The sequence below is a fragment of the Staurois parvus genome, unplaced genomic scaffold (assembly GCF_062004578.1).
Source record: "Staurois parvus isolate SC_StPar_1 unplaced genomic scaffold, SC_StPar_1.0 ptg000122l, whole genome shotgun sequence".
Lineage (NCBI taxonomy): Eukaryota > Metazoa > Chordata > Amphibia > Anura > Ranidae > Staurois > Staurois parvus.
Window position 1 is genome coordinate 315,391 of NW_028317918.1, and position 23,130 is coordinate 338,520.

The 23,130-nt window shown below is 40.2% G+C and overlaps 1 protein-coding gene across 1 annotated transcript in view; it reads right to left on the reverse strand.

The window, feature by feature from the left end:
- Positions 1-23,130, reverse strand: part of TRPC3 (transient receptor potential cation channel subfamily C member 3) — a 326,064-nt gene that overhangs the window by 170,990 nt on the left and 131,944 nt on the right. The window contains exon 3 of the mRNA XM_089672160.1: positions 2,407-2,592. Within this exon, the coding sequence (XP_089528286.1) occupies positions 2,407-2,592 (186 nt within the window). The remainder of the gene's footprint in view (positions 1-2,406; positions 2,593-23,130) is intronic.

The following is a 23,130-nucleotide window of genomic DNA, read 5'->3' on the forward strand; positions in this document are numbered from 1 at the left end:
ATACTCACAAAATGATTGTATAACAGGCATAAGTAACCATAATCCAAACAGGGTTACAGGTAAATCAAAAAGGGGGGGGGGGGATGAAGGCTAACGCATTTGTATGGCAGAGTTCCCATGGCAAGGAGATATTCAGCCACTGAGTGTCAGTATTACAGCAGTGAACTGTGTAGTGTTCTCATTGGGGGGATGCAGGAAAAAGTTAAGGGACTTGCATTAAGGAACTACTAACATCCACCTGCCTAGGGATGCTGGGACATGGGACACCCCCCTTGTAGGTATGAGCCTCTCATCTCTTCTGTCCTATCATTCAACACAGAATTGTTTATAACATCAAGCGTTGTGCTGTCATCTTCATGGTATGGGTAAAATATGTACATTTATTTGTTTCTATTGATTCAGTAAACTGTTTAAAGACATTCCTGGTGTGGACTCTTTGTTCCTCTAACCTCTAGATCTTCTGGAAACAAAACTTGTGTGAAAGGGGCAATGCAGGGTCCATTGGTGTAAGGTACCAATTAAGCCTGGATGCCCCCTGCAAGTGTCCCCACAGGTAGGAGAGAGTATGCTAGTTCCCCCTGGGGGCGACGCACTCAAGGTATACTGCTGAGGTCACTTCCCCTGGGTCTGGGTGTAAATGGGTTAAAGAGTGGATGTGCTCCCCTGCTATATAACATAAGAAAAAAAGCAGCTCTCCTTTAATAGTACACCATAAATAAATGCTTATTTCAATATTCATTTCTGAATAGATACAGCATATACCCTGTTTAACAACAAAATTTACATTCCTTGATCATTTGCAAAGATTACCTCCTAAATTTTTAGCCTTCTTAGAAATAGCGTGGTCTTAGTAGAATCATTCCCATAAGTGTAAAATTTTCTGAAAAGTGCTAAAATGTTGTCTGATTTTACTTTGAGGAGCATGGCTCATGAGTGCAAAAGCCCGAACATGGACAATCTAATTGTTTTAAATAACAAATTACATTATAAAACCTCACACTAATCTCTTAATGCACAATAGTTTTTGGATAGAAACAAGAAAAATGTCAGTTCTTTATCACAAGCATTAACTGTTTCTTTGTTTTTAAAGGCCTATAAAAAATGATATGTGTTAGGTTTGAATTTGACATTCAGTGCATGTACTTAAGCATAATAAATACGGGCTTATCATATAGACTGTACTTGCAATTCAAGGCATTGCTGTAAATCTGTGTGGGTCCTTAACAATGGTCCTATTTGGTGACCTGAGGTAGGGACATTCCATCGAAGCCTTGTAGCTCTGATCTAGAAAGTTGGAAAAGCCTTGAAACTTTCAAACATGGCTAGCGGGCAATTCTGTCCTAAGGAACATTACAAACTAGTTTTTGGCTCCAGTATATTGCAGGGCTCTCAACATTGTAAACAAGAATAACTCTGGCACTTAACTCTCTTCCCTACCTGAATCCTAGCACTCGACGCTGAAATGTAACTCTTTAACACTTCACTGGAATTGTAAAACTCAGTCCTTCACTTAACATGAAAATACTTTTTTTACTTTACACTTAACTCTTAAACTCTTAACCCAACACAAATCCCTAACCTAATACTTAACACTGTATAGAACCTGGATATCCACACACTTACTTTTAAGGTGTCAGAGCTGTCAGTGGCAAATGAACAAAGTCTTGTGTCTAGATCTCACTGTTCTTGTATTAAAAGCTTGTATCTTGTATTAAATATCTTGTGTTGAAAGATGCTGAATTACCTAGAGGGAAGTATTTCAAAGGTGGTGCTTGTGGCCAGCCAGAAATATGTTACTACACTGTACAACTTGGGGAAAGGGGGTTATAATACCAGGCAAGTAAATAAACTTTACTATAACTCTATAATTCTTCTTTTACTTGTAGATACCCTCTTTCAAAGCTGCTGGCAGTAATCGCATGCTAAGAATCCAACATGATGGATCTACTTGGGTACAATCAGCCTGCCCATAGATGGATCGGATTTCGGCCGATCCCTGCTGAACCAGCCAAAATATGATCCATCTATAGCCAGCTTAAGTCTGGTCTTGCTATAGATGTGTCTGGAAGATCAGAAACATGTACAAGAAGTACCCATTTGGGTACTTCACCACTAAGCCGATCATACACCATTTAGTCCCTTTGGAACACTATGTAGGAGCACAAGCTGTCTAGGCAGGCACAACTGTCCAAATTCTGTCCTATACTAGTGACTGAATATATATATAATCTATATATATATATTTAGTGAAAAGTTTGGAAAACTCTATTTTTTAAATCACTATTACCTATATATATTATGTGTCTATTGGTAACTAAATATTTTCAGAATTACTGTTTGTTTCAGAATCAAATACTTTATATAAGTTGGACTGACTGAAGATAATATAGTATAAAGTACACGTACCTTCTTGACTTCGTATTTTATAGCCAACTTAACTCGGCTCAGTGACGGTCTGTGTCTCTGAGATTCCACAGGCTCAGCATCCACATCTCCATTTAGGATTGCTTCCACCTCTTCAGAGTCCCGACACAAGTCAAGAACACCAACCACAAAGTCCTTGCATTGCATAGACAGCTTACGATAGTCATTCTGAAAAGCCACACAAAAGCTCAAATTAAAGATAAAACAGTATCACAGACAGTATGACATAAATATGTGACAGATTATATAGAAGAAAAAGTGACAATAATATCCAACAGTTACCTAACCAACTTTCATCACTTCAGCTGTAAAGGGCGTTCTCCACTTAGAATGGAACCCTTCAGGTTTTGGGTCACCTGCTTACTCTTCATTGCTGTCAGGATCCCTGACAGGTATATTAGTCACCAAGGCATGGCCATGACTGAGAGCTTGTCTTTTCAGTTGATCTACTTGCTGTCACCAGACTAGGTGTTCTCCGTATATTACTTGAAATAATTGTTTAAAAGGGAGAATTCTCTAATTGATTCCCCATAGGCAATATGAGGACAACTGGAAAGAAGCTGCAGGGGATCCAATCTTACCATACTTCACCAAAAAATCAGAAATCATGTTTGAGTGGCTGTTCTTTAATCCTGCCTGCTAACCAGGTATTTTACATATATGTGCAGTCTATACCATGTATTCCATCTCCAATATTTTCAGTTTTTTTTTTAATTTAACATGATATATTTGGCCACATGAAGCTGTTCTACGAAACACTGCTTTTTGATTGTATATAAGAAAACAGCAGTAATCCTAGGATGGTTGTAAAATACAACGCGTTACAGTTCATTAACTGTGCATTCCTTTTAGAAATATAATCTCAAGATCATCCATCAACCTAGACATATTGGGGTTTATTTACTAAAGCTGGAGAGTCCAAAATCAGACTCACTTCTGCATAGAAACCAATCAGGTTTCATTGCCAAAGCTTCATTGAACAAGCTGAGGTTAGAAGCTGATTGGTTTCTATGCAGAAGGGAGTCTGATTTTGGACTCTCCAGCTTTAGTAAATAAACCCCATTTTGTCAAGTTTACTAAACAGTACAAAGCTATGTAAAGGACTTAATAAGTTAATTTAATATATATGGATGATGCATCAAATATAATGGGTCGATTCTGAGCTACTAAGTTAAAGGGAATACAAATCTGTTTTTGTTTTTTTTTAAGGTGAAAAAAATTGTTTTATTTTAAAAAATTTTAACTACAGCTTGAAAATAAAAATACATAGACAACAACACACTATATATAGACAATGTATACATGATTAAAGAAATGCCCCAATATAAAGTATAAGTAAATGTTGCAACAACAGTAAACTTAAAGTGGTTCTAAAGTTTATTTTTTCACCTTAAAGAATATCTTCACCCTGTAAAGAAAAATCTAAAAGTCAGCAGCTACAAATACTGCAGCTGCTGACTTTTAAAAAACACACACTTACCCATCCCAGTATTCAGTGATGTCCTCACCCAACCTGGCTCTTTTCCCTGTCTTCAGGTCCAGGCACCAGCATCTTAACTGTGGGCAGCCAACTGTGACTCCTTGCGACTTTGCAGCTGGCCACTCACTGAGCATGTTCGAGCCACGCTGCACCCTGTAAATAGTCCCACAGTCTACTTGGTCCTCTGACTTGTTCCAAGAGGCTGTGGGGGAAGAAGGGGGGGAATACCTTCCACTCAGATCACCTAGGCGGTCTGAGTGGAAGTGGGAGTGCGTACCTGTTAAAATTAGGTACCCACTTCCCCTCTCCCAAAAAACATTCCAAATATGGGTGAACAGGGGGAAAAGTGGAACTTCCCCTTTGGGGTGAAGTTCCACTTTAATGTATTCCCCGCATTAATGTAAAAGACACCTCACTATCTGTTCCTACTCCCCACTATCCCCAAATACTTACCTGACTCACTGTTCCACAGCTGTCCTGTTTGTAGCACCACAAGGGCATGGCTTGCTGGTGCTGTGTGTGTCACTTGGGGGCATGCCTGCGCAGCTGCCCCCTTAGCAGCTGGCTTGCTGAGGGGCCACGAAGAAGTAGGAGCAAACATTGCCTGTGCAGGTCCGCTAAAGTACAGGTATAGGACCGTTCTGTGCAATATCGTTGCACAGAGTAGGTAAGTATAACTTCTTTTTTATTCTAACAAAAAAAAAAATACTTCTAGTATTACTTAAGCATTTCAGCTCTCACACCTGTACATTTAATGGAACAGAGCAATCTTTACATTTTTGATATAGGCCTATTCATTTGGCAATAACTTTGTGATTACAAAATAATCAATATATATTTCTGGGACAAATTAGGCTTTTTTATGGTGATACTGTCTTGCAAAAATATTCTTAATTTTTCTGCAAACCTAAGAATGCATTTTTTTAAATCTTGATCAGTGTTAGCTTAAAAAAGGTATTGTGTTTGTATATGACAAGTATACATTTTATTCTGTTACTTGTCCCAATTAAATTACACTTAAAAGTTTGGTTGTGGTACGAAGTATTGCAGAGTTATTTGCAAAATTACAAAAAGAGTTTCTTTTCCAATGTTGCATTTTGCAAAAAAAAAAAAAAAGTTTATATATTAAAGGTTATAAATAAATAAATAAATGAATGAAAAATCAGGAAAATAATAGTAAAGTGGAGAAAGGGAAGAATGCTGCAATTAGGGCTGATTATGAGAAACTAAGGGTAAATAACTAAGGTTTAATAAGGAGAAATACATTTTTTAAAAAAAGCGATTAATAGGGGGGAGAAGAAGTGGAGAAAAAAGACAAGATGCTATGTACAGTACAGTAAGTCCTATGTACTTCACTACCTAAATTTCTGTTGTGCCTATGTAGTAGTGTTCACAACTGGCTAAAAACTACAGGTAACATAAACTGCACCTATAAATAATCTATTGAGGTAACTACTTCTGCATCTTATTCAGTGAAAGGCTAATGATCCACATAAAGACGTTGGCCTGATATAACCGCAAAGGTTTTCTTGTGCTATAAATGTTTCAATATACAGTATAATCAGGAATAGATACTAACTAACATTAACTATTCTAAGCTTGCCCTGTGCATTCCATGGTCCTTCAACGGGCTGCCCTCTGAGCCCAATGTAGCCTCATCTACATGGAGCATGAGACAGAGGTTACATAACATAATCTAATCAAGCACAATAATTTATAAGAGCGTGCAGTTGTTACCAGAAACACAATAAAACCTATGATGAACCAGGCCTCAGTGGATTATATAGAACTCTGATTTAAAGTAAACTTTTGAGAGAGAATGCTTTTAGTAATGCAGTGCAATGTTTCTTAAGCACCACTGGCTGTTCATGAATTGACTTTGCTTGCTGCTTTTGTTAGTTTTTCATTTCAGCCTTTAATAAATTAACCATAAAATATGTTTTAACCTAATAAACTCTAGGGTATGAAACCAAGCTTTTACTGATTTTTTTTGTGTTAACTTTATTGTTCCTTTCTTTACATAGGCTGCCTTGTATTGCCAGATTGTTCCATTTGTGGTAAATGTATTTATCTGTCTTTGTGACCGTTTTCTGAACTATGCTAACTGTAACTTTCCTGGCTTCACTCTCTTCCCCACCCCCCCTTCCCCCTTCTTCTTTTCTTCATGGGAAAACATTAATAATATTTTCTCTTGCCATACATTTTCTCTCTTTTGGACATTTGGATTGTAATTTGTTTGGGAGACAGATTGATGATGCTGGTTGACAATACTGATGATTTCCATTACTTCCTATGCTTTTTATGCTTTTTGTATTCTAAAAGATTTTAATAAATACAGATATTTGAGCAAAAAATATATAAAAAACAAATACGTTATTGAGGTACATTCTCTCCTGCACTGCGACACAGCTCATAAATACATCACATAACAATACAGTTCTGGTCACACAAATAAATTACTTTCATTCAGCGGAATGATGACTAATGTGCTGTGTGAAGCAAAGTTCCCTGAATCATGACATCATGCATGACGCCGCTTTACCCCATAAGCATCATGTGGACTCTAAGGTATCACTGCAATACCTAACGGAGCAATGTCGGATATGACGTGCCTGATTATAAACACTGCCAAGCACATGCTACATTTCAACAAGCATTGGGTGAGATTGGGGATAGGAAGGAAGGATAAGGGAAGGGAAAAGAGTCCACAGGCCTAAGCTTTATTGAAGGTCAAAGACACAAGGGAGAGTGGGGGAAGGGGAAATCTTTTCAGACATACTCTTCATCCATAAAGTCCATTAGGCTATAGTCTCTCAGCAGACAGTAGATTAGTCTGCAACAGTCCTCAATGGACATCCTCTCCATCTATTGGATGAGGTGCTTTCTGGTGCATCACAAAGAATCCTTAAAGCAACACACCACCTGCCATACACCATCAATGTCCTCTTGAGTAAATGCACCACATAATAGCCCATTCACTACTCCAACGTGGGTGATGGCTATCTGTGCTACAAAATCTTTGAATTGTGTTTCCAGGTCCTTCAACAGGTTCTTTGCAAAGGGACACCCTCAGAAGACATTCATATAGGGCAGTGCCTGTATTTTCTCAGGATTCTGGCATGCATGAAAATCCTCAAATGCAAACCACATTGGATTGACATCCATACCAGATCGTTGTGCCTGTTGGTGAGGCTGTTTGAAACATTCCTCCAGACCACCTTGCAGGTGGCTAGAGGAAAGAGTGGAACAGACTCCACAGTGCCTTTGTATCCAATCCACTTATAGACAGTCTTTGGTTTCCACAAGCTGGACATGACTCCATGTAGCCCCTGCTCCTAGATAAACTTAAAATTGCCCAAGTAATATCAGGGAGTGTCCCAATTATAGGGGATGCAGTTTTACCATTTGTCCCATCCAAGGAACCTCCAAAGGGACAGGAAGAAAAAAGAGTCCACTGTTCAATCTATTAAGGTCCTTCAGATGTAGTTGCACACAAAGAATACCCTCAACTGAGTTGCAATATCAGGCATGCCCCTAATGCATGTGAGGGGCTCCATGACCATGACTGCCCCTTTTACTATGTCCATTTTGGAACCTCAAATGAAGTAAAACACTGCCCTAGTGTTGGCCTTGCAGGTATTCATCCTGAGGAACTAGGCCTGGGTGAGGTACTGCAACGCAAAGAGGATCTCAATGCAGAGGACCAGTGTTCTTCTTTCAGATTGTCCCTCCTCCCAAGACTTCAGGTCTTTGCCTTCAGCATTTAAAGTACCATCTCTATGCTGATGACACACAAATCTATCTTTCTACCCCTCACCTCACCCCTTCAGTCTCCTCTCGCATTACTAACCTACTAAGTGACATATCGGCATGGATGTCATTCCACTTCCTCAAACTCAATCTTTCCAAAACTGAACTCTTAGTATTCCCTCCAGCCCGTGCCCCCTCCCCTGACTTCTCCATCACGATCAATAACACAATCATCAGTCCCTCCCCTCATGCCAGGGTACTAGGTGTAATCCTAGACTCCCATCTGTCCTTTCAGCCCCAAATCCAATCACTGTCTAAATCTTGTAGACTTCACCTCCGCAACATCTCCAAGATACGCCCGTTCCTAACCTCGGAAACCACTAAGCAACTTATTCACTCCCTGGTTATCTCTCGCCTTGACTATTGTAACTACCTCCTCATTGGCCTACCTAATCGCAGGCTATCCCCTCTTCAGTCTGTCATGAATGCTGCTGCCAGACTCATCCACCTTACTAACCGTTCTGTATCAGCCACCCCTCTCTGCCAATCCCTCCACTGGCTTCCCATTGCCCAATGGATACAATTCAAAACATTAACAATAACATATAAAGTCATTTATAACTCTGCCCCAAATTACATCACTGATCTTGTCTCCAAATATCATCCAAACCGTACTCTCCGCTCCTCGCACAACCTCCTGCTCTCTAGCTCCCTTGTCTCCTCCTCCCATGCTCATCTCGAGGACTTCTCCAGAGCTTCCCTCATCCTCTGGAATTTTCTACCCCAATTTATCAGACTATCGCTTACTCTGCTCACTTTTAGGCGATCTCTGAAAACCTATCTCTTCAGGGAAGCCTATCCTGGCGTCAGCTAATAATGGAATCTTCTACTCTTCCTACCAGTCCATTTCCCACAGTTACTACCTTTTGTACCACTAGCCCCTCCCTCCTAGATTGTAAACTCCGAAGAGCAGGGCCCTCCCATCCCTCTTGTATTGAACTGTATTTTTGCTGTATTGTTTCCCATTATATTGTAAAGCGCTGAGCAAACTGTTAGCGTTATATAAATCTTATATTATAATAATAATAATAATTGAGCTCTGACTTGCTCCTTCCTACCTCCGCCACTTTATAGTTGGTAACTAATACAGCCCAACACAATAACAAACTTGCAGACAGACACAGCCAAAGCTCAACTCCTTCTACTGAAGCAGAGTTTTGCATAAAACAGCAAACCTGGCTTGGGGACTCATGGGACATTTGAATAGCCATCCTGTGTCTGCTTTTAAACACCGGAGAGAGTTACCATTTTAAAATAGACAACAGATTTATATTTAAAAATTATTCCAGATGTACAGATGAATGGCTTGCCCAAGTAAAAGCATGTTTACAGCTGCACTGTTTAGAGAGTAACTAAACAAATAAGAAAACCTGAAATGTCCTTGGCATTGTCATTGTCACAGATTGATGTTTTGCTTTATTTTATCATTTATGACCTGCTGAGCATGTTTTTTTATGAGAAGGGCTGTTTGAACTTTAGAGAAAGCAATAAGCCACTATAATCCCCATATCCCTATGTCCATATCACGGATCAGTGGCATATGAGTTTCACAAAGGGTTTAATAACAGGCTGGTCTCCTGGGTATAGTTTACTGGAATGTGTTTAAAAAACTCAATGACAACAAGCAATACTAGGCTGTTTTTGGCTCTTACAAGTCACAATCATCAAGCATACTACTCCATGTGTAACATATTTTAATACCACTGGGGCTAGACTGTACAATACAAGAGGAGTTTCAAAATGCTCTGACTAGTCATTTATATGTCCAAGTACTGTGAAGTATGGTGTATGGGGGGAATCACATTGGTATATACTATTCACATTTTTACTTTACATCCCCCTTTCTATGAGTAGATCTACCTTTGATCATGCTTGCTAGTACTTTGATAGCATCCCTGTGCTTAACACAGTGTTCCTGAAGCTCAAAAATCTCAGACTGTCTTCTCAGATAAACATGAGTACGGATCTGTTGCCCTCCACTCTCTGAATTTGTAAATGCCTATGTATTACTGTATATATGCACTTCATGACCATGTTTTGTTGGCTTTGAAACCCTGGAAGGAGGAAGAGGAGAGAGAGAAAGCCTCAGCCACATGTCCTGTCCATGTTGCTAGATCCTGGACCAGAAGAGACTTTTATGCAAGTATTCCTATGATCTAATAGTTTAACTGCAGTTGCTGAGTGTACATTTAAATCCTTGTGACAGACCAAAAATCTCTGCCCTGTCTTTGTTATTATTTCACGTGCACAATGCCAGATAGCTAGGTCTTTGCTACTTTATGTATGTAGCAGTCACCTTGTTGTATATTAGTAAGTGAATCTGTTTATTGCAATATAGTTTATATACTGCTCTTGCTATTTTAGAAACTAATAGGGAGGGAAAAAAGCGCAGGGTAGATAGGCTGACTCTGAGTTCCAATATCACACCATATTTCCTGTCCGTGAGAAGTCCCATTCCAGGCTGGTCAGACCATTGGAGGATTCCCCCATGACCACTGATTTTGTCTTTAGGTCTTTGACACATCCTCAGGTGCCCTACAACTGGGCATTGCTGCAACATTCATCTGGAGGTATAATAACTATACCTGTATATACCCTGGTAGATGTGCGCAATTACACCAGGACTGCTATTTGGCCTTTTCCTGATAATACTTGATGCACAATGGATGTATGTACTATTATTAATTTCTTCTTATATAAAGTTTGTATTATTTCTATGCTGGTGTGCATCCATACAGTTGCAAGAAAAAGTATGTGAACCCCTTGGGATTACGTGGAGTTTTGCATGAATTGGGCATAAAATGTGCTCTGAACGTCATCTAAGTCACAACAATAGAAGAACACAGTCTGCTGAACATAATACTACACAAACATTAGATGTTTCCATGGTTTAATTGCACATAACATGTAAACATTCACAGTGCAGGGAGGAAAAAAGTATGTAAACCTTTGGACTTAATAACTGGTTGACCCTCCTTTGGCAGCAATTACCTCAACCAAACGTTTCCTGTAGTTGCAGATCAGACCTGCACAACGATCTGGAGTAATTTTGGACCACTCCTCTTCACAAAACTGTTTCAGTGTAGCAATATTCTTGGGATGTCTGGTGTGAATCGCTCTCTTAAGGTCATGCCACAGCATTTCAATCGGGTTGAGGTCAGGACTCTGACTGGGCCACACCAGAAGGCGTATTCTGTGCTGTTGCAGCCATTGTTTTGTTGAATTACTTGCATGCTTTGGGTCATTGTCCTGTTGCATCACCCATCCTCTGCAGAGCTTCAGTTGGCGGACAGATGGTCGTACGTTTTCCTGCAAAATGTCTTGATAAACTCTGGAATTCATTTTTCCATCAATGACAACAATCCGTCCAGGCCCTGAGGCAGCAAAGCAGCCCCAAACCATGATGCTCCCTCCGCCATGTTTTACAGTGGGGGTGAGGTTTTGATGTTGGTGTGCTGTGCCTTTTTTTCAAACATATAGTTGTGTGTTCTTCCCAAACAACTCAATCTTGATTTCATCTGTCCACAGTATATTTTGCCAGTAGTGCTGTGGAACATCCAGGTGCTCTTTTGCAAACTTCAAATGTGCTGCAAAATTATTTTTGGACAGCAATGGCTTCCTCCGTGGTGTCCTCCCATGTACTCCATTCTTGTTTAATGTTTTCCTTATTGTAGATGTGTCAAAAAAATGTTAGCATGTGCCAGAGATTTCTGTAGGTCTTTAGCTGACACTCTGGGATTCTTCTTTACCTCATGCAGCATTCTGTGCTGTGCTCTTGCAGTCATTTGTACAGGACGACCACGCCTAGGGAGAGTAGCAACAGTGCTAACTTTCTCCATTTGTAGACAATCTGTCTTACCATGGACACATGAACATCAAGGCTTTTGGAGATACTTTTGTAACCCTTTCCAGCTTCATGCAAGTCAACAATTCTTGATCGTAGGCCTTCTGAGAGCTCTTTTCTGTGAGGTATGGTTCACATTAGACAGTGCTTCTTAAAACCAGTAAACCCAAAACAGGTGTGTGTTTTTTAAGGGCAGGACAGCTGTCAGCAACACATCCAATATCATCACACTGATTGGAGTCAAGGTTGGCTCACTCCTGGCTCCAATTAGCTCTGGGAGAAGTCATTAAGCTAGAGCTTCACATACTTTTTCCTCCCTGCACTGGGAATGTTTACATGTTATGTGCAATTAAACCATGGCAACATATAATGTTTGTGTAGTATTATGTTCAGCAGACTGTGTTCTTCTATTGTTGTGACTTAGATGACGTTCAGAGCACATTTTATGTCCATTTCATGCAAAACTCCACGTATTCCCAAGGGGTTCACATACTTTTTGTTGCAATTGTATACTTATGGTTAATGTTATCTGCTGGTTGCTGTAGCTCTTCTGCTCCCAATTACTTTAGATTAGTGTAGATTACTGACTATTTTTTCCATCTTGGAAACCCTTTCTGTTCACAGAGGCCCTGTCCTGGGTGGAGTCGCTGCCAACTACAGTCAGGTCCATAAATATTGGGACATCGGCACAATTCTAACATTTTTGGCTCTATACACCACCACAATGGATTTGAAATGAAACGAACAAGATGTGCTTTAACTGCAGACTGTCAGCTTTAATTTGAGGGTATTTACATCCAAATCAGGTGAACGGTGTAGGAATTACAACAGTTTGCATATTTGCCTCCCACTTGGTAAGGGACCAAAAGTAATGGGACAGAATAATAATCATAAATCAAAATTTCACTTTTTAATACTTGGTTGCAAATCCTTTGCAGTCAATTACAGCCTGAAGTCTGGAACGCATAGACATCACCAGATGCTGGGTTTCATCCCTGGTGATGCTCTGCCAGGCCTCTACTGCAACTGTCTTCAGTTCCTGCTTGTTCTTGGGGCATTTTCCCTTCAGTTTTGTCTTCAGCAAGTGAAATGCATGCTCAATCGGATTCAGGTCAGGTGATTGACTTGGCCATTGCATAACATTCCACTTCTTTCCCTTAAAAACCTCTTTGGTTGCTTTTGCAGTATGCTTTGGGTCATTGTCCATCTGCACTGTGAAGCGTCCAATGAGTTGTGAGGCATTTGACTGAATATGAGCAGATAATATTGTCCGAAACACTTCAGAATTCATCCGGCTGCTTCTGTCAGCAGTCACATCATCAATAAATACAAGAGAAGCAGTTCCACTGGCAGCCATACATGCCCACGCCATGACACTACCACCACCATGCTTCACTGATGAGGTGGTATGCTTAGGATCATGAGCAGTTCCTTTCCTTCTCCATACTCTTCTCTTCCCATCACTCTGGTACAAGTTGATCTTGGTCTCATCTGTCCATAGGATGTTGTTCCAGAACTGTGAAGGCTTTTTTACATGTCGTTTGGCAAACTCTAATCTGGCCTTCCTGTTTTTGAGGCTCACCAATGGTTTACATCTTGTGGTGAACCCTCTGTATTCAGTCTGGTGAAGTCTTCTCTTGATTGTTGACTTTGACATACATACACCTACCTCCTGGAGAGTGTTCTTGATCTGGCCAACTGTTGTGAAGGGTGTTTTCTTCACCAGGGAAAGAATTCTTCGGTCATCCACCACAGTTGTTTTCTGTGGTCTTCCAGGTCTTTTGGTGTTGCTGAGCTCACCGGTGCGTTCCTTCTTTTTAGGAATGTTCCAAACAGTTGTTTTGGCCACGCCTAATGTTTTTGCTATCTCTCTGATGGGTTTGTTTTGTTTTTTCAGCCTAATGATGGCTTGCTTCACTGATAGTGATAGCTCTTTGGATCTCATCTTGAGAGTTGACAGCAACAGATTCCAAATGCATATAGCACACTTGAAATGAACTCTGGACCTTTTATCTGCTCATTGTAATTGGGATAATGAGGGAATAACATACACCTGGCCATAGAACAGCTGAGAAGCCAATTGTCCCATTACTTTTGGTCCCTTACCAAGTGGGAGGTACATATGCAAACTGTTGTAATTCCTACACCGTTCACCTGATTTGGATGTAAATACCCTCAAATTAAAGCTGACAGTCTGCAGTTAAAGCACATCTTGTTTGTTTCATTTCAAATCCATTGTGGTGGTGTATAGAGCCAAAAATGTTAGAATTGTGTCGATGTCCCAATATTTATGGACCTGACTGTATATAATCAAACTCACTTAGCAAGGTTCTGGTTCTCTTGTTTACCTACAGGTTTAGTGCAATATGCCATTTGGGGAGAGACACTTCTCATAACTTCCCCTCAAAAGAGTGCTACAAGTGTTGATATTTGAGAGTTTGTATTCAATTTTATAGTGTAATCATGCTCAGAAGCACTAACAATTATATAAAAATATAAAATAATAATAATAATTTATATACAGGTGAAACTCAAAAAATGAGAATATTGTGCAACAGTTCATTTATTTCAGTAATGCAACTTAAAAGGTGAAACTAATATATGAGATTGACTCATTACATGCAAAGTAAAATAGTTCAAGCTGTGATTTGTCATAATCGTGATGATTATGGCTTATAGCTCATGAAAACCCCAAATCCACAATCTCAGAAAATTAGAATATTGTGAAATGGTGCAATATTCTAGGCTCAAAGTGTCCCACTCTAATCAGATAATTAAGCCATAACACCTGCAAAGGGTTCCTGAGCCTTTAAATGGTCTCTCAGTGTGGTTCACTGGGAATCACAATCATGGGAAAGACTGCTGACCTGACAGTTGTGCAGAAAACCATCATTGACACCCTCCATAAGGAGGGAAAGCCTCAAAAGGTAATTACAAAAGAAGTTGGATGTTCCCAAAGTGCTGTATCAAAGCACATTAATAGAAAGTTATGTGGAAGGGAAAAGTGTGGAAGAAAAAGGTGCACAAGCAGCAGGGATGGCCACAGCCTGGAGAGGATTGTCAGGAAAAGGCCATTCAAAAGTGTTGGGGACTTTCACAAGGAGTGCACTGAGGCTGAAGTCAGTGAATCAAGAGCCACCACACACAGATGGATCCTGGACATGGGCTTCCTCTTGTCAAGCCGCTCCTGAACACCAAACAACATCAGAAGCATCTTACCTGGGCTAAAGAAAAACAGATCTGGTCTGTTGCTCAGTGGTCCAAAGTCCTCTTTTCTGATGAGAGCAACTTTCGCATCTCATTTGGAAACCAAGGACCCAGAGTATGGAGGAAGAATGGAGAGGCACACACTGCAAGATGCTTGAAGTCCAGTGTGAAATTTCCACAGTCTGTGTTGATTTGGGGAGCCATGTCATCTGCTGGTGTTGGTCCACTGTGCTTCATTAAGTCTAGAGTCAACGCAGCCGTCTACCAGGAGATTTTGGAGCACTTCATGCTTCCTTCCGCAGACAAGCTTTATGGGGATGCTGACTTCATTTTCCAGCAGTACTTGGCACCTGCCCACATGGCCAAAAGCACCAAAACCTGGTTCAATGACCGTGGGATTACTGTGCTTGATTGGCCAGCAAACTCGCCTGCTCTGAACCCCATAAAGAATCTATGGGGCATTGCCAAGAGAAAGATAAGAGACATGAGACCGAACAATGCAGAAGAGCTTAAGGCCACTATTGAAGCATCCTGGTCTTCCATAACACCTCAGCAGTGCCACAGGCTGATAGCTTCCATGCCACGCCACATTGAGGCAGTAATTGCTGCAAAAGGGGCCCAAACCAAGTACTGAGTACATTTGCATGGTTATACTTTTCAGAGGTCCGATATTGTTCTATGTACAATCTTTGTTTTATTGATTGCATGTAATATTCTAATTTTCTGAGATTGTGGATTTGGGGTTTTCCTGAGCTGTAAGCCATAATCATCACAATTATGACAAATCACGGCTTGAACTATCTTGCTTTGCATGTAATGAGTCTATCTCATATATTAGTTTCACCTTTTAAGTTGCATTACTGAAATAAATGAACTTTTGCACGCTATTCTTATTTTTTGAGTTTCACCTGTATATATACAGTTGTGTTCATAATAATAGCAGTGTGTTGAAAAAAGTGAATAAAGCTCAAAATCCTTCTAATAGCTTTTATTTCCATACACACAAATGCATTGGGAACACTACACATTCTATTCCAAATCAAAACATGAAGAAAAATAGATCAAATTTGTGTTGTTCCTCTAAAAAAAATTGAAGAAAAGTGAATATTAGACTGTTCAAAAAAATAGCAGTGTTTGTATTCTTCTTTACAAACATTCACTATATAAACTGAAAAATGTTTGAAGATTTTGCTTTCCTTTTAATCACTTAATTAATATTTAGTTGTATAAGCACTGTTTCTGAGAACTGCTGTACATCTGTGTTGCATGGAGTCAACCAACGTCTGGCACCTGTGAACAGGTATTCCAGCCCAGGATGATTGACTACATTCCACAGTTCTTCTCTATTTCTTGGTTTTGCCTCAGAAACTGCATTTTTGATGTCACCCCACAAGTTTTCTATTGGATTAAGATCCGGGGATTGGGCTGGCCACTCCATAATGTCAATCTTGTTGGTCTGGAACCAAGATGTTGCACGTTTACTGGTGTGTTTGGGGTCGTTGTCTTGTTGGAACACCCATTTCAAGGGCATTTCCTCTTAAGCATAAGGCAGCATGACCTCTTAAAGTATTCTGATGTATTCAAACTGATCCATGATCCCTGGTATGCGATAAATAGGCCCAACACCGTAGTATGAGAAACATCCCCATATCATGATGCTTGCGCAACCATGCTTCACTGTCTTCACAGTGTACCGTGGCTTGAATTCAGTGTTTGGGGGTCGTCTGACAAACTGTCTCTGGCCACTAGACCCAAAAAGAACAATCTTACTTTCATCAGTCCACAAAATGTTGCGCCATTTCTCTTTAGGCCAGTCGATGTGCTCTTTGGCAAATTGTAACCTCTTCAGCGCGTCTTTTTTTCAACAGTGGGACTTTGTGGGGTCACAGTACACAGTACACAGATGTTTCTAATACTACGGTGTTGGGCCTATGTATCGCATACCAGGGATCACGGATCAGTTTGAATACATCAGAATACTTGAAGAGGTCATGCTGTCTTATGCTGAAGAGGAAATGCCCTTGAAATGAATGTTCCAACAAGACAACGACACACCAATAAACGTGCAACATCTTGGTTCCAGACCAACAAGATTGACGTTATGGAGTGGCCAGCCCAATCCCCAGGTCTTAATCCAATAGAAAACTTGTGGGGTGACATCAAAAATGCAGTTTCTGAGGCAAAACCAAGAAATAGAGAAGAAATGTGGAATGTAGTTCAATCATCCTGGGCTGGAATACCTGTTCACAGGTGCCAGAAGTTGGTTGACTCCATGCAACACAGATGTGCAGCAGTTCTCAGAAACAGTGCTTATACAACTAAATATAAATTAAGTGATTCAAAGGAAAGCAAAATCTTCAAACATTTTTCAGTTTATATAGTGAATGTTTGATTTTGTAAAGAAGAATAAAAACACTGCTATTTTTTTGAACAGTCAAATATTCACTTTTCTTCAATTTGTTTAGAGGAACAACACAAATTTGATATGTTTTTCTGTATGTTTTGATTTGGAATAGAATGTGTAGTGTTCCCAATGCATTTGGGTGTATGGAAATAAAAGCTATTAGAAAGATTTTGAGCTTTATTTACTTTTGTCAACAAACTGCTATTATTTTGAACACAACTGTGTATATATATATATATATATATATATATATATATGTGTATATATATATATATGTGTGTATATATATATATATATATATATATATACAGTTGTGACCAAAATTATTCAACCCCCACTGAAATTGAGTGTTTTGGCCAGTTTGACATTGCTTTTGATCATTCAGTCATCTTGCTTACATTTACATTAAAGAGGCACTTGTAGGTCAGACAAATATAACATAACAGTTATAATGAAATAACCACAAATGTCTTTTCTGTGCTCACAGCATTATCAGTTTTATTCAACCCCCAAGTGACATTCAATCTTAGTACTTAGTACAGCATCCTTTTACAGTTATAACAGCTTTTAAACGTGAAGCATAGCTTGACACAAGTGTCTTGCAGCGATCTACGGGTATCTTCGCCCATTCTTCATGGGCAAAGGCCTCCAGTTCAGTCACATTCTTAGGCTTGCGCACTGCAACTGCTTTCTTTAAGTCCCACCAGAGGTTCTCAATCGGATTTAAGTCTGGTGACTGCGATGGCCACTCCAAAATGTTCCAGCCTTTCCTCTGCAACCATGCTCTAGTGGACTTGGAGGTATGCTTGGGATCATTGTCCTGTTGAAAGGTCCAACGTCTCCCAAGCCTCAGGTGTGTGACGGACTGCATCACGTTTCCATCCAATATCTCCTGGTACTGAAGAGAATTCATGGTACCTTGCACACGCTGAAGCTTCCCTGTACCTGCAGAAGCAAAACAGCCCCAAAGCATGATTGACCCTCCACCATGCTTCACAGTAGGCAAGGTGTTCTTTTCATCATAGGCCTTGTTCTTCCTCCTCCAAACATAGCGTTGATCCATGGGCCCAAACAGTTCTAATTTTGTTTCATCAGTCCACAGAACACTATCCCACAACTTTTGTGGTTTGTCCACATGGCTTTTGGCATACTGCAGTCGACTCTTCTTATTCTTTGGAGACAGCAAGGGGGTACGCCTGGGAGTTCTGGCACGGAGGCCTTCATTACGCAGTGTGCGTCTTATTGTCTGGGCTGAAACTTCTGTACCCACATCTGACAAATCTTTTCTCAGTTCCTCAGCAGTCACACGGGGACTTCTCTCCACTCTACGCTTCAGGTAGCGCACAGCAGTCGAAGTCAGCATCTTCTTTCTGCCACGACCAGGTAGCGTTTCAACAGTGCCCTTTGCCTTGAATTTGCGAATGATGCTTCCTAAGGTGTCTCTTGGTATGTTTAACATCTTTGCAATCTTCTTATAGCCATTGCCCTTCCTGTGAAGAGAAATCACCTCTTCTCTTGTCTTCCTGGACCATTCTCTTGCCTTCACCATGTTTGTAACCACACCAGTAAATGTCTAGAAGGAGCTGAGTATCACAGTCATTTTAAAGCTGCCTAATTGGTGCTTATTATGCTTGATTGCTGCTCGGTGACATCCACAGGTGTTTTCAATACCTGATGGAAAGCACCTGTATGAACCTCTGTTCTTCAGAGTGGTAGTCTTTAAGGGGTTGAATAATTGTGGCAATGAAGAAACCACATAAGAACCATTTACTACTGTATTACATAAACAATTGATGTCATTTTAGTTGCATTTGGGTAGTTACAACGTCCTTGTAGGATTTGATTCTGAATACAATTCCAAATGTACACTATAGTCCCTAAACCCCTTTACAGCATTGGGGGTTGAATAATTTTGGTCACAACTGTATATATATATACAGTTGCAAGAAAAAGTATGTGAACCCCTTGGGATTACGTGGAGTTTTGCATGAATTGGGCATAAAATGTGCTCTGAACGTCATCTAAGTCACAACAATAGAAGAACACGGTCTGCTGAACATAATACTACGCAAACATTAGATGTTGCCATGGTTTAATTGCACATAACATAAACATTCACAGTGCAGGGAGGAAAAAGTATGTGAGGCCCTAGCTTAATGACTTCTCCCAGAGCTAATTGGAGCCAGGAGTGAGCCAACCTTGACTCCAATCAGTGTGATGATATTGGATGTGTTGCTGACAGCTGTCCTGCCCTTAAAAAACACACACCTGTTTTGGGTTTACTGGTTTCAAGAAGCACTGTCTGATGTGAACCATGCCTTGCAGAAAAGAGCTCTCAGAAGACCTACGATCAAGAATTGTTGACTTGAATGAAGCTGGAAAGGGTTACAAAAGTATCTCCAAAAGCTTTGATGTTCATGTGTCCACGATAAGACAGACTGTCTACAAATGGAGAAAGTTTAGCACTGTTGCTACTCTCCCTAGGCATGGTCGTCCTGTAAAAATGACTGCAAGAGCACAACGCAGAATGCTGCATGAGGTAAAGAAGAATCCCAGAGTGTCAGCTAAAGACCTACAGAAATCTCTGGCACATGCTAACATTTTTGTTGACACATCTACAATAAGGAAAACATTAAACAAGAATGGAGTACATGGGAGGACACCACGGAGGAAGCCATTGCTGACCAAAAAGAATGTTGCAGCACGTTTGAAGTTTGCAAAAGAGCACCTGGATGTTCCACAGCACTACTGGCAAAATATACTGTGGACAGATGAAACCAAGATTGAGTTGTTTGGGAAGAACACACAACACTATGTGTGCAGAAAAAAAGGCACAGCACACCAACATCAAAACCTCATCCCCACTGTAAAACATGCGGAGGGAGCATCATGGTTTGGGGCTGCTTTGCTGCCTCAGGGCCTGGACGGATTGTTGTCATTGATGGGAAAATGAATTCCAGAGTTTATCAAGACATTTTGCAGGAAAACATACGACCATCTGTCCGCCAACTGAAGCTCCGCAGAGGATGGGTGATCCAACAGGACAATGACCCAAAGTATACAAGTAATTCAACAAAACAATGGCTGCAACAGCACAGAATACGCCTTCTGGAGCGGCCCAGTCAGAGTCCTGACCTCAACCCGAATGAAATGCTGTGGCATGACCTTAAGAGAGCGATTCACACCAGACATCCCAAGAATATTGCTACACTGAAACAGTTTTGTGAAGAGGAGTGGTCCAAAATTACTCCAGATCGTTGTGCAGGTCTGATCTGCAAGTACAGGAAACGTTTGGTTGAGGTTATTGCTGCCAAAGGACGGTCAACCAGTTATTAAGTCCAAAGGTTCACATACTTTTTCCTCCCTGCACTGTGAATGTTTACATGTTATGGTCAATTAAACAATGACAACATCTAATGTTTGTGTAGTATTATGTTCAGCAGACTGTGTTCTTCTATTGTTGTGACTTAGATGACGTTCAGAGCACATTTTATGCCCAATTCATGCAAAACTCCACGTAATCCCAAGGGGTTCACATACTTTTTCCTGCAACTGTATATATATATATATATATATATATATACATATATATATATATAATTCTGCACATAGTGTCCACCCTGTATTAGTAAAGCAGCAATAAAGATTGTCTATAAACACTTATAAATGTCCTAATCTCCAAGCATACCCTAAACACGCATCCCACAGAAACTTCCACTTTTATTCTGCTTTAAACTTTACATGTGTTGGTGTGCAAAGGGTAATGGAAATTTATATTACATGAAATATAAATGAATTAAGTGGTAGATTTTATAGTATATCTGCCTGGAGGGTTTCTATAAAGAACATTTGAAAATGAAATAACAGCACCTCCAGAGCTATCCTGTAGAGGAGGAGGGGAGAGCTTTTACTTTTAGCCTGAGGTCTTTAGAAGATTCGCCCAAATAAAGTATATATTAAGCCCAATCTCTTTGATATAGAGCAAATAACAGATTGCCTTTGGAGTGAGATATTTTTATTGCTCTCCTGACTAAGAGCCAGGGATGACTCCAGCTGACTCAATTAAGAAATTTCACACATGTCACATGTAGTGACTTCAAAGGAAATCAGATCCTAATTCATCATTCACATATTAATACCTAGCCTGGTGCCACAGAATTACTGCCCGATGTAACTATTTTCCTCTGTTTCAAAAGGCTGTCAGTTTAGATACCCCAGAAATGAATATAAACACCAAGAACTATTGTAAACACATTGTCAGTGATGTATAATGTAAAGGCATGCAAAGACAAGTAAATGGTGACTTCTGACTGTCAATGCACCTGTAAGCTTAACACTTTGTTAACAATGTATTAGTGAATATGTCAACATATTTGACAGTTTGCTACCTGCACTATCTTTTTTAAACAATACTAAAAGCCAAAAAGATTAGTAAAAAAAATAGAGTAGTTATTAATAGAGGATTACTCACTATCATAATATGTCTAATACATATAAGTAAACCTGCCCTTACAAGCTGCTAAACTGCTGGCAAGGCTGCAAATCATGCTCCTAGTGGGATATAGCAAACCCTTCACATACATGGATCAATAGTGGGCAATGAAAGGATATGTACCACACCTCAACATTAGACTCAAAGAAGAGATTTACCCTTTGGAGAACCTTGGATTTCAAAATTTTCTGGGAACTTGGCAAAGTGTGCTAAAGATAAGCACCCTTTTAATTCCTGTCTTTAGTTATACAACAGTTTGATTACTGTGAAGTAAGCATGGAGTTGCTTTATATACTATAGCAGGATATTTTAAACTGTGTTTTGTTGATACCTAGGGTTCTATGAGAGGTCCCTGGGATTCTGTGTCATGGCTTCCATTGCAGAGGATTTATATCTGCCCTTTGGTAGCTTAAAGTATTAGTTCACCTTTAGCAGAAACCTGCCTATACATAGGGGGTGTATGTGGATAATAACAACCTGTTTGTTTCTGAATAAAGTTAAATAATACCATTGCTATAGGTGTAGGCCATTTATGTACCTCATGAAGCCTGACTGGAATACTCCTAGGATGTTACTAGGACGTTGCTAAATGAGGCCTAATCATTGTCGCTCACTTCCACCATCACAGGAATGAGCTTTTTCTCTAGATCAAAGCCCTTCACATGCTCTTGCTCTCCCTGAATACAGTAGCTCTGAACTCAGAGTATGAGAGCTCACTCCTGTGATGGTGGAGGTGAGCAGTAATGAATAGGCTTCACCTAGCAACGCCCTGGGAGTTTTCCAGTCAGGCTTCAGGAGGTATGCAAATGGCCGATACCTATAGCAAGGGTATTATTCAACTTCAGTCAGAGCTGCACAGTTTGTTTTTTATCTACAGACGCCCCCTGTCAGCATAGGCATCTTTTTGGTAAAGGTGAACTATCCCTTTAGGTGTTCCGCCAGCAGCCTTTGCTGATTGACTTGAGTACCACCAGGTTGATTGATTTTGGCCTGATATTATGCCTAAAGTTTTGACTGTCCTGGGACCTGCTTAATGGGCCGAGACTACATCTCTCTAGGGCTGGGTTGTCAAACTGACAGCCCTCCAGCTGTTGCGAAACTCCCATCATGCCTCTGCCTTTGGAAGTCATGCTTGTAACTGTCAATCTTGCAATGCCTCATGGGACTTGCAATTTGGCAACAGCTGGGGGGCTGCCAGTTTGACACCCATGCTCTAGGGTACGGGTGCCAATTTCCTCCCGTCAGGAGAAACAGTGTTTACAATAAACCAGTGGGCATGAGGCCTATAATTAAATGTTAAGGCAAAATGCCAGACACACGGAGAGTGCATTGTTTTCAATGAGTCAGCCATGCACTTGTATGTACATAGCACCTTATAGTAACAAACTATAAGGTGTTATATTTAAATTAGCTTTGTGACTATTTGAGGGAGTGATAGGCCCCATTGACACTGGCGTTTTGAATATCAG